Here is a 17,125-nt window from a genome sequence, read left to right as displayed (position 1 = left end):
GTAACTCTCCAGTAACCTATGAATCTAATTAATATGTGCTGAGAACATCAGGATGGGCCCATTGCCCAGGAATTTGAAAGACCGTACTGTACCTGTCAGGAGAACAGGTGATACTTGCCATGCCTGTAAGAAAAGAAAAGAAAAACAGAACAGATCCAAAGGTATGACTTCTGTTTTATCAAAGCTGACTACTTTTGAGGAGAACCACTGGATACTGTAACACAGATGTAGGCTAATTTTATTTTACTATTTAATTCAGAGGAGCTGGACTTGGATTTGAAAATAAAATTATGAAGTAATTCAAACATAAAACTGCTGGAAAGTCAGGTATTCCCCAGACAGGATTATTGTTAGCAAATAAAGTGAGAGGTAGTGACGAGGGCCCAAGCGCAGACCTTGAGTATGCCTGAGTGAATGTGGGAGGAGAACAGGAGGAGTAGCGTGAATCCCCACTTCTGCATATTGATCAGAAAGTTATTCTGTCAACCAACTAAGGAAATTATTTGTATAAACCAAGCAAGAACAGCAGTACTGATACTACAAGTATTTTCTGGGTCTACAAATAGTGCCACAAATGTGTCTTCCCAGACTGTTTCACACAGATGGTGTGACCCCTAAAAAAGAATAGTCACTATGTCTGAAGCCACATTGCTGATGAAAAAGGATGTCATAAGTCTAAAATTTCTCCAAAATTTGGGGTGGCCACTCACTTTTGAAATAGGTAACATGGTAAATGAGGTTATAATTCAAGTGCTTCCATTTCAGTTAGAGAGGTAAACATGGCATATTTTCCACAAGACAGAAAAATACACTGATATAAAAGAAAATACCCTTGTCAGGGGAGTAATGACAGTAGACACTGCTTTTGTAGCAATGCTCTTGAAATAATTAAACAAGTATATAAAATAAAAATACAAACAAGTGAATATGAAATGAGCTTTATTCACCAGATAAGAAAATGCTTTGAGTACTTTCATGCTAAATTTGCAGGGACTTCCTCAGACAGCATTGCTTTTGTTTGCATTTATAAGCTTTGCCCCATAGTTCTCAATCTGGAGTATTCTGTAAGGCAGTGAAACCTCTTGTGACAGACGACACAAAAAAAAAAACGAGGTTTCAAGGTAAAGAGGTATCCTTATGATCAAATGTGAAATGAATAGTCCACTTGGCTAACAAACGTACAGCAAAAGAACAAACTTACCTTATCGCCAGAAAACCCAGCAAATTCCAAAAGCTTTAGGATCCGTGCTGGAAACAGAGACAAGGTCTGCAAAAAAATGGATGTAATAAAGTTTTTTTTTAAATAAATCAGATTTACATGATGTTAAAAAACATGGGAAACATGATGACCTTGGAAAAGCAATAATGTCATGTACCCATATTATTACATCACAAAATGTGCATTTCTGTGCTACATTTTAAGGAAAAAAAAACTCCTTTTAAATTTGCTTGCTCATTACAAAAAAGCACATTCTTCTTGCATTATTTCACTTCATTTCCCATGACCGGATGTACGGCTGTCTACTAGACTGTATTTAAGGAGCTGTTTTCTTGGATCTACTTCATAAAATCATTCTGTCTTCAAGTATAAGAATATGTATTGATTCAAGCTAGCACATACTACATGCAATTTACTATTATGTTATTCTTGCTAGATATAAGATATTACTGTTCTATATCTCTACACTCTCAACTTTACAAAACAAGCTGATTACTTTTGTTAGTTCATTCTTTTGTGTAAGTGTGAATCCATCAGTATAGTATGGCTGTCCCCCTCTGAATATGTATTCAGACTGTCAGTGCTGAAATACACATTTTCTACTCAAAGAAAATATATCCATAACGTTAAACTGTTCCACATACAGTCTTTACTAGAGGTATTGCATTTCTATGTAGGTTTTTAAACCAATCCTATTAAAGCATAACTTTCTCAGTAACTTCTCAATCCCAATATATATATATATATATTTTTTTTTTTTTTAACTCCTACTCCAACACTTTTCAAGTTTTCAAGTGATCTCTTGTTATGGTACATACCTTTGCATTTATGATTCAGAAATCCTGTATCTGTATGCTGTTTTACATTTAAAAGGACACTTCTAGCCTGCACCAGTGACATAATGGGATACAGATCTAACTTCAATTTAGACAAAAGCAGGTGTTTGACAAGCCCAGGCAGGAGGATGGGTGTGCCTATCGTATGGAGAGGGAGCATGCTGGGTAGAGCCCTGGTGGAGAATGGGGTTCCAAGAAATCACTGGGATGGGCTTGTGGAAGGGTTGATATGTCCTCAGGTAATAAGTCAAAGGGGATAGGTCTAAATATAAGACATACCAAGGGCCACAGGATGACAATTCCACACTTGGCTGACAGCCTCCACATGCAAGAGTTTGCCTGGAAGGAAGACCTTCCAGTATAGCAACACTGCAGAGCCGCTGAGGTATGGGAGCTCCAGAGATGGGATTACTGGGTGTAGACATTGGGGAAGCCTGAAGTCATAAAAAAGGACCCAAAAATGAGCAAAAAAAGGGGGGGGGGTTCTTTCTCTATACCTGTTGAACACTCTACATATACAGTAGATATAAAAAGTGTACACACCCCTGTTAAATGCCAGGTTTTGTGATATAAAAAAATGAGACCACACTAAATCATTTTAAACCTTTCCCACCTTTAATGTGACCTATAGCCTGTACAATTCAATTGAAAAACAAACAAATCTGTTGGGGAAAAAATATAAAAAAATAAAAAAACGTACAATAAGCTGGTCGCATAATCATTTTTCACTGCCAGATAAGCCAGTAACATCAATAGCATTGTTTCATGCAGTTTTCTGTATCATAAATTAAAGGCAGAGGGGCAAACTAGAAGAGGGTAAAGGATAAACAAAATGTTACAGCATCTGCCTCACTTCATACTAAGGGAGAAAAAAATGGAGACATCCCATGCTGGTCCACTGATGGAAAACACTAGAACAGCATGGGCATACAATACCTTTTAATGGACAAACATAGGTTTTACAATTATGTTTTACAGTTACTCCAGTTATAAGACTAACATGAGCCCTGTAAATTAATGTTAATAAATGGCTTTTGGCACTCCAAAAGCTTGGCTAGCTGTGCTGTAAAACCTGTGCTGGTCCAATAAAAGGTAGCAGGACTGCTACGTATCCCATTCTTTTCCCTCACTAAGGAAGCCACAATGATGATTTTACTTGACTCACAAACAGAGCTACATCAAAGGTAAGAAACCAAGTAAATGGCCAGCCTGATGGTCCTGGGTAAAGGGGAGGTGTGACATTCACCTAATCTGCAAGTAACATAGGTTTGATAATTGTTTACATGCCATAATGTACAGACAGCAGAGAGCTAAGTGGATGACATTCCACTGCAAGAAACTAGGCAAACTAGAAACTAGACAAAGAAAGCTAGGAAGCCAACCACTGCAAACGTACTCCCAGTGGACTCTTATACCAGGAGGCTGGCTATATTCCTCACTTTAGAAAAGATGCATCTGGGGAAGAGGTACATGGGTGGGGGTGGTTGGGAATAGGACACTGCAGATCCACAGCCGAGGAGTGGAAGAGGAATACTAGTAAGGGCAATAAAATGCCATCCACCATAGACAGTGGTGATCCCAGGTATCAGTCATCCACCCCCTGCCCTTTAGAAAAGAATGTCTGTGAGATAAATGGGGAATGCTACTGCTGACACAAGAGCCAGAGGTTTGTGAGACTATATCATGCAGTCGTTAAATTCATAGATTCATAGACTGTTACTAGGCTACCAATCTAGGGGGTCTTTCTAAGCCTAGCCAAGTTTTCCCAAAAGGACAATGACATCCTGTATCCAAACAGGACATTGAAGGTCCGGCACTAATATGCATCCTCTGTCCATTAGAGGCATGGGTGCTAGGCTGGGTATAAATTTCCTATTCCCCATCCACTAGAAAGATTACATCACCCCAGCAAGGACTCAAACCCACAGTCCCTGGCTTAGGAGGCCTATGTTTCATCCATTCGTCCATCCTCCCCAGGCTAGTGAAAGCGGATAAGGTACACATACTAAACCTAGAGTACTTGATAATAGTTTTCAGTCTTACTCACAAACACTGGCTATTCTACAATGTACCTGTGTACTATGTATGTATTCTACCTATGTTCCAAATTACACCACAAATCTATTAATTACCTTTATTTTTAAATTAATATTTTTTTTGTTTGTTCTCTCCACTGTAACTATTGATGGGCTGCATACCACTGTAAAAACATGTCCTTTGTAAGTTGTGTGTATATTGATCATGTCTAAATAACTAAATGCATCTGTAATTTTTCTGTGGAGCTTTTCTCCCTGGGCCTCTGCTGAAAAAGGGCCTTTTTGGCTCAGTCAGACACCCCCGGTTAACAAATGTAAAATAAATAAATGAAATAAATTGGTCTGCTGGGGCCTGACAGTGCACAGTGACAGCCAGACATGTATTTATTTTATTTATTTATTTTTTTATTTAACATTTGTTTACTGGGAGAGTCTGACTGGACACAGGTCCTTTTCAAGCAGAGGCCCAGGGAGAAAAGCTCCATGACTAACAGTAAATTTTCATGCATACATTACAATAATCAAAAAGTATAAAGTAAACAAAATGTAGTATACATAAGAACATACAAATTTGTTACAGCTTGAAAACAAAACCTAGGCTTTGAACATAGCTAGTACTATTTGTAGGTATGACTTATGTCAAGGTATAAGGTTAAGACAGGTCTGTAAGAACAAAGGATTAAGCACCGGGGAAGAAGTTGGATATGTTTTGGGTATACTGTGATGTATCAGAGCTCTCATGAGGGGTTAGTACAGGAACATAGCCACTTATTTTTTAGATAAGCTTTAAGTGATGGCTTAAAGTGGTTAGTGGATGAGATTGAGAGAATGGAGTTAGGAAGGGAGTTCCATTTACGAGATATTTACTGATCCATCTGTTCAGGCATTTAGGGTGGAGGTAGGAAAAATGAAATAATAGTGCATCTGTCCCACAGAAAAAGGGACATTTTTAAAACTCAAGGTGATCTCAATGACACTGAAGCTTAAAATCAGGGTAACATCCCTGATGTCCAAGATGTCCAAGAAGTCCATGACTGATTCGAGATTCAGAATAAGCAACCAATAAACTGTCTCTTCTACAAGGGAATGCTGAATGGCCTAAGCACTGGTTCCATATCAGTTACTCATAAGGAAGCATCTGTACCTCTTATGGAACAGACCAATAGCAAAGCACATGGTACGGGCATGTTTTCAGATGCACTTGTACCATGCATATCCCTGATCATGGGGATCATAGCATTAGGATCTGGAGCAAGGCATTCTAGCTACCCCTAACTCCTCAACCCACCTTGCTTCTGTCAAGTTGGATTTCTGCATTTCAGAATCATTCCTGGCTTAAGCTAGACAAGAAAACATGTTTGTATTTTGTGAGACATAGGTACAAATGCTACATCTTGCAAGTCTGGATAAGTGATACAGCTATTCTTTGTTATAAAACAAAGGAATATTACAAAACACTGCTTTTTCTAGGAGAAGCAGTTAAACACATAAATACTAGGTTTTTGTAGTCTGTACTTCCTTACTACAAGTTCTGTATTGAATGTGCAGTGCATGAAAATAAGCTGAAATGTAACAGCATCAACAGTTTCTGAATGATGACTGTATTATTCTGCTGTCAGTTAAGGATATGAATTATGACTACTTTTGGTTTTCAAACACAGGAATAAAATGCCTGCATACAAGACTGTTAAGTTATTGGTAACAGGAATTCAGGTACATTCAATGTGTTTTCTCTAAAACAATATGCATCTGCAGTATGTAAAAATGTAGAGTTGATAATTATTAAACAGTAAATTAAAATGTTTTGACTTCTCTGGAAAATGCAATAAAGAAAAATATTTGTTTCGGGAGGGGGTGGTATCCAAGGGGCATGGATAAAAAGGAACATGCTCTCTTAAAATCTACTTGTATTTTCAATGAAACAAAACTTAGAGCATTCAGATTTCTTGATAAAATGTTAATTTTACTGACCACATTTGTTGATCAGATAATAAATAAGTGGGTTATATGTTTATACACTGAGATTATAGTGGAACATGTACTTACATTCTTCAGAGATTCTTTGATTTTGATCTCATAAACTGGTAAAAACACAAATTTAGCAATCTAAACATTTGATAAAAAAATGAAAGATTCCTTTATAAACACACACACACAGACACACACACGGTTTACTATCAAAATTTCAAGTGAACATCGATGTTCACTCCTATTATCGAATGAAATCTGTGAAAACCAGACTGCCAAAATTCCATATCTCCAAAAAAAACACCGAAGTTCGACATTTACTTCCAGTTTTGGACCTAGACTCAAGCGCTACCATGGGTCGAGAGGGGGCGAGATTTAGTAGTCCAGAACATCGGTGTTTGCAAATTGCAGTGTTTGGAGTTTCATATTCTGACTCGGTGAATGTTCACTTGAAATTTTGATTGTAAACCCCACACACACACACATATATTTATATTTGTGTGTGTATATATATATATATATATATATATATATATATATATATATATATATATATATATATATATATATATATATATATATATATATATATTTATATATATACATAAACATATACACACAAACATGTATACATATATATATATATATATATATATATATATATATACATAATAGTGAAAGACCAAAACAGTGAAGGCCATAACATCGAACTCCTAGACTTGACCACTTGACCCCTTGTAGGACCCATGTTAGCCCTCGTTCCTGTATCCACACCCCTGCAAGATCCATATCATCACTTATTCCTGGGTTCACAATGGCAGGGGGATTAGGTATTCAAACTTTTCAGATATTGTATTCTTCAGCATTTTGTTTTTTCAATATTATGGGCTAAGGATTATGGCTTTTAAGATTGTGATACTAAACCTATTTATATATCTATATGTATATCTATATATATATATATATATATATATATATATGTGTGTGTGTGTGTGTATATATATATATATATATATATATATATATATATATATGTGTGTGTGTGTGTGTGTGTCTGGGACTAATGAGCGAATGGCCGTTTGACCAAATCTGAAATGGCCGTGCATACTTACGTGAAAGTGCTTTTCACTGAAGAAGAAGTTTCGCATAAGTATGCCTGGAGGTAGAGGGAGTTGTGGGGGAGTGACTGTTGTGGAGATCGTACTACGGTGCAGTTAAGGGAATTTTTCCCTTTTCCCCACTGCAGTGCGATCTCGGAGTGAGAATAATAAAGTAGGGGGGATGTGGGGGGCACAGCCCCCCACATGGGGGGTGCAGGGGGGCTTGCCTCCCCTGCATAAATGCTTTTTCATTGTTTATTAATGTTTTGTTTTTAACACGCTTTAACGAAAGTGCTTTTTCGGTAAAAGCACCTTCATTAAAGTGTGCTCGGGTAAGTTTGATTCGGACTGTTGAACTTTCGTTCAACAGACCTAGATCCATATATATATATATATATATATATATATATATATATATATATAATTTTATATATTTATATATATGTACGTTTTATATATATACTATAAATATATACATACATACACACACACACACACACACACACACACACACACACACACACACACACACACACACACACACACGTGCACGCATGCACACACAAATATGAGAACAATTCATTGGGTGGAGCAGTCAAACAGCAGAAATATAATTGGTAGAAAAAATAAGTAGAAATCACAACTGGTAGAAGATTAATTTCTTGGAGTGAAATTACTGCATATATGTGGTTGTGTTTTAGGTAAAATTTTGAGAAGTGGCTTAGCTGATAATTTTGCCGTCTTTCAAAAAGTTATTGATATTCTTGTTAGTTTGTAAGGGTTACAGTCAAGCAAACAGTGATGGTGTACAGAACTGCGATATCATCAGTTTCTATGGGTTGTGATTTCTAAGCATGCACCAGCAATGATACTACTGTTTTGGGGTGTTTATATTACGCTGTTGAAAACTCAAACTGTCAACAGTGTAATAATCAACACGAAAATGTCGAAACCCCCAAACATCGAACACACACAAAAAAAACACCCAAACACAACACAAGTTGCTCTATGCAGGAGGGCAAGCCCCCCTGCACCCCCACACCCCCCACTACTTAAATATATCAACTCTGAGATTGCACTACATTGCAGTAAATGGAAATCTCCTCTTATGGAGATTTCTGTTTACACGCACGATGACTTTCGCTTTCGACATTTTGGTGCCGACAATATCAGCTTCGATATTGTCGGCCTTTAACAGGGTGAAGTAGACCCGTTTTGGATATTTTTCCCTCGTGCAAGTTGATATGACCATGAGGTTGGTATATGTAATTTTTTTGGGGGGTGAGCTTGTCTACTTCTGCAAGAAGAACTGGTAGTTTTCTTTATTGTTCCCGAGTTTGGCATTTGTTTAATCTATAGTAGAATTAAAGTATCTGGTCTAATTTTAGACCAGATGTAATTCTACTAAATGAAGTTCTATCATATTAGATTTCTACTTATTTTTTCACCAGTTGTGATGCTACTATTTGTGTTATGTACCAAAAGTAATAGATTCATACAAATGTATGCATGTATATACATATGCACATACATACATACACATACGCACATGTGCTATTACTACTACTGTTATAAAAATACTTCTTACCAGATTAAAAGCGCCAATCCCAAGGGAGATTCCACCTTCTAGATGGGCATCATTCTGGCCTTTATTAAAAAGGCTAGATTGCATAAAATTATTCAAATCTCTAGAGGGAATGAAAAAAAAATAACTGAGGAATGCAGTACATTTCCAGACAGCTAAAGAGAAACCACCTCTAGTTTACAATGCAATTAAACAGAGTAAATAATTAATAATATTATTATTAACAGAAGGAATACAAGTTTCTGCTGCACAAAAACAGAAGGTGATATGCTTACTTATTAAGTATCTGCAAATATGGATAAGAAAATTATCTGTAAAGATTTATATGTTACAAATACAGTGTCAAAAATATGTACTGATACTAGAGCTTCACAGCAAGAAACCTTCTGAGTCTGGAACTCAAAGCCAACTATGGGCTAGGCTTATAAATGCCCTCGGGCAGATAGCCTAGTATGAACCTATGAACTTATGAACCTATGGAAAATGAAAACTCAATTAAGCCAGATGTTACTCCTGGGACTGGTTTTATTCTCATTATTCTTTGGTAAACAGACTTAATTTTCAAATGATTCAAAGATTTTTAGTTTGGTGTGATCTTTCCCTTTGAAGAAGTTAGAATACTACCAGTACAGCCTTCCCATGTTAACTTGGGGTAGGATGCCTGCTCCAAGAGCTCTTATCTTTTTTTTTAATGCTGAGTTAGAAGCATACCTTTGTTGCACTGTTTCCTTTTATTGCCAACCCTAAGGATAGTGATACTCCACAAGACAGAAAAGCACTCAGTACAAATACAAAAGCAAGCTTAAGTGCCTACAGAAACAGGCCTCATGTTTAATATTATATGCTTGACTGTGCAGCAAGGCCAGCAATTCCAGCTTCCCACCTATTCTGTGCTTTCTTAATCTGCATACTGTCATAAAGGGGTTTAAATACCTGCTTACCACTTTTTTGGCTTTAAATAAAGCAATGCCTCATTACATTTTGCTTAATGTCTGCTGAACAGCAACCCAGAGGCTTCTGTATGCTTATTCAACTGAAAGTCTGCCTTTCCTTACACCTTGTTTATATTGATTAACATTCTAGATATTTCAGTGACATCTCCTCCATCCTTTTCTCTTCCAACAAACATGCAGCAATCTCATTCAGCCTTTCTTTACAGAGTTTACCTTCTAATTCCTGGATCATATTTGTCTTTCTTTGTTAACTCCTCTCCACAACTGCAGCATCTTTTTCCCGGTAAACTCACTAGGAAGACTAGAATTGTTGCTCCAGCCAACCTGTCCAGGAAATTTCCTTTACTATACACACCAGAACACTGTTATCTAGTGCTGCAACTCTCTAAAACACAATAGAACTGATCATGTTCCTGATTATTAGAAATTAGGCTTTTACCTCCACAATGTGTCCAAACTGCATGCCTCCTAGATTAATATATTCATTTCACTGATTTATTCTTTCCAAAAAGTTTTCCTCTGCACTTTGGTCACTACAGCCGACCTAGAGTGTTTCACATTAAGTAATCTTACAACACTTTCAATTCAGTGCCATCACTGGCCACCTCTCAGGTTTGGTGTTTATAAATAAACTATTGTCATCTGAGCTCCTGTAAAAAGAATGTCACCTATACCCTAACATACAGGGCTCAAGCCGATTCTCACAGCACCTTTCTCCCTATTGAAAATAACATTTATAACCAGTATAGTCATTTGAAGTGTACATGTTAACTAATTTGTTCTCGATGTTACCACATTCTTTCCCACTCCAGCAGCTTGAAGACTCCGTCTCAAGCCTCCAGCCCCACGCACAAAATCAAACTTCTTGACAAAATAAAATGATACACAGCAGTTGCTGCACAGCCTTATCTGCCGGTTCTCTGGCTACACCCATGAGAACATGCTAACATGCAATTATGTCAAAAGAAGGATACCAACAAGCCTGTCTACATTGTAAGTTACAGACAGCCCCTTGCAGTTGCCCCCGCCCGTTTTGTTTCTACTTTTACCCAGCCACACCATGTTAAATTTTTGTGAGCATTTTTTGGCTCCCTTGCAGCTGACCATCAGCTGCTCCAGGTGCTTCTCCCCATTCACTGAGCCCATCAAAACCTGCCACCTCTTCAGAACTTTCTCTACCAACATTCAGGGCCAGCATGGAGATCAAGATGTCTCAGGGAAGCATCATACTGCTGCCAAAGGAGTGTTTAACTCTTACTCCCCTCCCCTGAGTCTGCCCTGTAACACCCTGAGGGAGGGGGACTACACTGGGTGCCAGAACTGGACTGCCATTGTTTCTGCAAGGGCTAACACCAACAGAACTCCTTATCCATTCTCAGGCTTTACCACATACAAGTATCCCTTGTCTCCAGTAGTTAATCAAACTGTGTGACTGTGCCCTGAGCATGTGCACCTCCCTGAATGGGCATGCCATTCTCCCTCCCTATGCTGCAATGCACCCTATTTCCTATTTGAAGTCAGGTTGCCTTGACCATAGTCAGTATTTTATCCCTCTATGCCACTAGTGCAGCCACATCATGTTAGATTAAAGGTATCTGTTTTCCCAAAAGTGACTCCTCAGAATGTTAGACTATGCTATGAATTTATGAAATTTACTACTACTATCAAAATAGATGATCACCAATTGCCATGGTTTTGTATAATATCATGCAGTAGATGGTGGAATTTAAATTAATATTAAAAGCGATGAGAGGAGGCAGTTGAAGTGGTTTGGGCACCTTCTTTGGAGGTCTCCTAAGGTCCACCTATGGGAGATGAATCAATCACAGCCTACCAGGACGTGGCACTGGGCAGGCCAAAGACATAGCTGGGTTATATTTCTCAGCTTACATGAGAATGAATGTTGACCTCAGAGCTGGATCCAGTACTAGGTAACCTAGGCAACTATATAGGGCACACTGGCTGGGGGGGGTCCAGCCACAGCATTAATTTAATTAAAAAAAGTAAATTTTATTCTATAGTTATATTTTTCTGTCCATGCATCTTACTGGCATCAGCAAGCATGTGTCTGCTTTAAGACACATACACGCAGATGCACACAGAGAGAAGAGTAACACATGAAATTGGAGTAGTAGGTAGACAGTCTTGCCACCATGTGGAACTACTGGAATCGATTCTTGCTGCACACTGAGAGAAGAGCAATGCTTGGGATTGGAGTAGTGGGTAAGGATTCTTGCCACAGCAGGGAACTACAAGTAGAGTAACAGGTACAAAGCAAATTCCAAACTTGCAAGTAAAGTGTATCTGAGTGAAGACAGCACTAAGACACTTTACAAATCTTTGACAGTCTACATAATCCTTGTTAAATAACTTGGCATCATTACAGATAACTGGTATGCAGTGTCACAGGTCAACATCATCAGTGACAGCCATCACAGAATGTTTTCTATTTTAGTCTAACACACACACACACACACACACACACACACACACACACACACACACACACACACACACACACACACACACACACACACACACACACACACACACACACACACACACACACACACACACACACACACACACAAACTAAATTTGAAAATATACCTTTTTGCACTTGCAATGTAGCTTAACATTGCTAGACTGGACAGCTGACTATCTTACTCACCCTTCAGTTTTATGCATTATTTACCAGTCCTAGTTAATGACAGAGACACTCTTAATTAATCAAATGTCATTCATTTACTTAATGATTTCTGTCATGTTATAACCATGGCAGTACAAATGGCAGTAAAAGGCACAGTTCACATTGTTTTTCTACTATAAGAAGATTTGTAGCTCACTAGCAGTGGCCCACTGTTTTGACACTGGACAGAACTTAAGTTCCATCCTGCCTGACCTTTGCCTTCTACATAAATAGAACAGAAATTGAAAACCCATATAAAAATATGACATTATATGTTAAAATCTTAACCACCTGGGGTCATATAGTGATTCTTCTGATAATCAGGAATCTGGTGACATTGACTCTTAAGAATATTTAATGCACTGTTTATTGTTCTTCACGATCTGTGTCTTCTGGGAGCTTGCCTTAGTGACTTATTTCATTATTGTTAGAAATAATTTGCTGCACTATAATTTAGCTGTTCAACCCTTTAGGGAATAACCTCATAACCTCTTTTAAGTAATAGGCTCAGTGAAGACATGATACTGACCTTGTAGCTGTTTGTATCACCATATCGGTTCAACCGTTGATAATTATGCAAGTACAGAGTTGATTATCCATACTAATTGGGGCCTGCAGTAGTTCAGATAATCAAATTGTTCAGGTAATCAGACTTATAAATGAACCGGATAAAAAAAACTTCTAAAATCTTGTTTTTTTCTACACACAGGGAATATACTTTTTAACCATTCAGCAATTCCAATGAAAAATAAAGAATATTTTTCACACGAGTGGGCTACAAGTTCAAAAAACATGCACAAGCTAATGCGTATAATGTTTACATATTCAGACTTTATGATTTTTCCTACCCAAAAACTTTGGAAGACTGCGTTCAGATAAGTGATGTTTCAGATAAGTTCTACTGTAAAGTCAAAGAAACACATTTGGAGTGATTGAAAATTTACCACAAATGACTACAAAATAGTACCAAAGTTGTTAGTAAGCCACGTTTAAAGCAATTATTGGTCAGAAAAGTAGCTGCTCTAGTTTGTATGGCAATGAAAAGAAGACTTATTTGGGATTGTCGCAGGGAAGAAAAATTGCTGTTGCTATTTCCTTATGGTTATTGGTTTTGTATTTCTCCCAGTTCATTTGATAGAGTTATACGAGCACTGCTTTAGACAGATACCACAGTCAATCAGATAGAGCTAACTAGATAAATAAATAGACAGAGACAGAGTAGATATAGGCAGATAGATAGATAGATAGATAGATAGATAGATAGATAGATAGATAGACAGAAACAGACTGATTGGATCACCAAACAGACAGATATACAAATAGATTGACGGATTCATTTTAACTGTCTACTCCAGTCTTTTTCTGCATCATGTCCAAGATGCCACTCCTGTTTTTGAACTCATAAGAAGTAATGACTCTGGAAGTATTGTAAGATTTATTTTTTGTACGTCTGTGTATAAAATACCCCACTTAGTTATGACACTTGCCAAAGTCGAACACTGTACCTCAGGTACAGGAGATGAGCCTTAATCCAATTGCCAAACCTAATTTCACCTTGTGCAAGAAATGCATGTTGATACAAAACTTCTTGCTGTCTTAACTTTTTTAAGTGATTTAGATTACTCTGCCAGTCTGACAGAGAAGAGACAGGGATGTCAAAAATGAGATGTAGGTGTTCTCCAAGCATATAACCCCCCCCCGCCCCCCACCAAATAAATAAAATAATACAGTATGCTATATGCAGTAGTATTTCTGACTTATGCATGACTTATGGGTTTTTGAATAAAAGCTACTGACACAGCATTTATATTGTCTGTAATGGTTTTGCTTTATTTAGTACAACTTTCTGGCTGTGTAGGAGCCAGCTGACCATCTACAGACAATTGGAACTCTCCGTCTGTGCGCTGACATGTAAATAGAACTGTTTGTTCCCACTTGCAGGTCAGTATTTTGTACATTGAACTAGCATATGCAGTGCAATTCCTTTACCGCAGACACCCAGCTGAGGGATTCATTTTATGCTTTGTGCAGTCGTTCTGGATTTTGTTTATATTTCCTCATCTTGAATGGCTCTGCAGATTATTTTCTTGCAACAGCACATGGCAGGTAGGGAAAAAACAGTGTTAACCAAGTGGTGGAAAGAACTGTTCAGTTTTTGTGAATGGTAAGGTTGCTGAAAATACAAAGCAATGACTCATACAGAATCGGTGTAGTTACGTTACAGTTCTTGCAGCAGAAACTGTGAGAGTACTTCAGAAGTTCTTATTCTGTACATGTTTATGAAAGCATTTATTTATAGTTTTTCTTACACCAGCTATTCCAGAAGCTCAAAATTCTTTTCCACTTTAATATTGTTATTGCTCCAGTGTTTCCTACTGAGACTTTCTTCTGCCTCAAAGTCCATAGTTCATATAAATTTTTTGGATTGTCATCATCATCTTCTTTCGGCTGTTCCCATTAGGGGTCGCCATAGCGGATCATCTGTTTCCATTTCTTCCTATCCTCTGCATCATGCTCTTTCACACCAACTGCCTTCATGTCCTCTCACCACATCCATAAACCTTATCTTAGGCCTTCCTCTTTTCCTGTTACCTGGCAGCTCCATCCTTAGCATCCTTTTCCCAATATAACCAGCATCCCTCCTCATCACATGTCCAAACCAACGTAATCTTGCCTCTCTTGCTTTGTCTCCAAACTGTCCAACCTGAGCTGACCCTCTTAATATACTGATTCCTAATCCTGTCCATCCTAGTCACACCCAGTGCAAATCTTAACATCTTTGACTCTGCCACATCCAGCTCTGACTCCTGCCTTTTCGTCAATGCCACCGTTTCCAACCCATATAACATAGCTGGTCTCACTACCCTCTTGTAGACCTTCCCTTTCACTCTTACTGGTACCCGTCTGTCACAAATCACTCCTGACACTCTTCTCCACCCATTCCACCCTGCCTGTACTCTCTTCTTCACCTCTCTTCCACACTCACCATTACTCTGAACTGTTGATCCCAAGTACTTAAATTCATTCACCTTTACCAACTCTACTCCCTGCATCCTCACCATTCCTCTACCCTCCCTCTCATTTACACACATATATTTCTGCTTTAGCTGTTTTGTTCAACAATACATTTTCAAATTATGTAACAAGAGGTAGCCATATGTGCCATAGATAGATAATAATAAAAAACTTGAAAAAAGTGTAGTTAGAAAGATACCAGCAATTTCAAATGGTCATTCTGTCATAACTGGCCTACCATATTGTTTACTTAGTGTGCTGCATACTTTTAATGGAGGTAATGAATAATACTACATTATTAGATGGACGTTTGTCTTCAATTTGTTTCTTGTATGTGAGTATGTGTATGCATGTTTGTGTGCATGTGTGTGCATTTAGTTGGGGAAGCTAATCACTGCTTAGGCTATCTGCTGAAAAGAATTACAAACTGCTTACAATGGCTACCAAATTCTTCCTAGTTGACAGTCAGTGTCAGTGCACCAACACAGCTTTGCAGTTAATATGATTTACTGGTGGCTACAAAACATGATTATATTTGTATACGGACTGTTGCCTGTATTTTCTTTTGTGTGTTACTGACATTTTGTTATCAACAGTCCATAACATATCATAATAACTATAACTGGTACTTTTTCTCTGCAGCAAGCCAGCAGTCATGGTTAATATATGCTGAAATAGTACCATGGCTAACACATATGTATGCATGTATGTATGTATATCTGCATGCATGTATATATGTATGCATCTTACCACAGTCATACAACTGAAGAGAAGATGGAGTAATAAAGTAGCTGTAAATACTAGTACATCTGTACATGTATGGGGAGGGGAGGTTGCAATACAATGCACTGTCTGTATCTGACAACAGCAGGCTGAGATACCTTATTTGGACATTATTTATAAACTAATTCATTCCTGGAATCAGAATCAGATGTCTAAAGTGTTGACAGTCAATGAACTGTAATTGATGGACATATCTGTGTGTGTGCGCAATGAAACAGTGTATGTGAGATGTACAATCCCGAGATACTGAAGATTGTTTTTAAAACTCCACTAATGTATTATTAAAGCAAATGCTACAAAATATGGCTTCTTTTCATAATCCATACTTTGTTGTGTTTGCTTTAATAAAGCATTAGTGGGATGAGCAGTAAGAGTATTAATATGTATGCATTATTTTTTCTGCAGTTATGAATATCACCAGTGTTTGCATACAGCAACAATGTCTTATGAATGGTATTATCAGAATGAAAGGAGGCCTTGGGAAGGGAATAAGATTTTGTACATGATGACAGTAAAGCCATTTCTATGGGACGTGCAGGGCTTGCGTAGTTAAAAAGTGTTTGTAGACAGTTATGAAAATGATAGGGACATTCTAGGGAAGTATGTGCAAGTAGCAACATACAGGAAAATGACATGAAGACAAGTTGTGTAAGGCCATACATTCAGAGATCTAAATAACTTTTTTTGGTTTTAGTATAAGTTATCAATGTTAATAACCTTCTAATATCAGTATTATTTCATGAATGGTGGGTTCTGCATTAGGGAACAATTTGTCATGTGTAATCTAAAATTATCTGGTAGACATGCTCCATAAAAGAATCATCTTGGGATCTAGAGGGCTGAAATTACTGATGAGTACTTCCAAAAGATTATGAGCAGTGGTGGCTGGTGACTTCAAATTAAAGGGGGGGGCTGCAGGAGACAGCTGAATGGGTGGGGCC

At 37.7% G+C, this 17,125-nt stretch overlaps 1 protein-coding gene across 2 annotated transcripts in view; it reads right to left on the bottom strand.

The window, feature by feature from the left end:
* Positions 1-17,125, bottom strand: part of LOC122812266 (tetratricopeptide repeat protein 39A-like) — an 825,358-nt gene that overhangs the window by 219,766 nt on the left and 588,467 nt on the right. For both annotated transcript variants that reach the window (XM_044084661.1, XM_044084663.1), the window contains exons 7-8: positions 8,748-8,847; positions 1,202-1,267 (exon numbers count right to left, since the gene is read on the bottom strand). In XM_044084661.1, coding sequence (XP_043940596.1) covers positions 1,202-1,267; positions 8,748-8,847 — 166 coding nt within the window. The remainder of the gene's footprint in view (positions 1-1,201; positions 1,268-8,747; positions 8,848-17,125) is intronic.

The sequence above is a fragment of the Protopterus annectens genome, chromosome 9.part0 (assembly GCF_019279795.1).
Source record: "Protopterus annectens isolate FY-2018-M chromosome 9.part0, PAN1.0, whole genome shotgun sequence".
NCBI lineage: Eukaryota > Metazoa > Chordata > Ceratodontiformes > Protopteridae > Protopterus > Protopterus annectens.
This window is presented reverse-complemented; position numbering and strand designations above follow the sequence as displayed.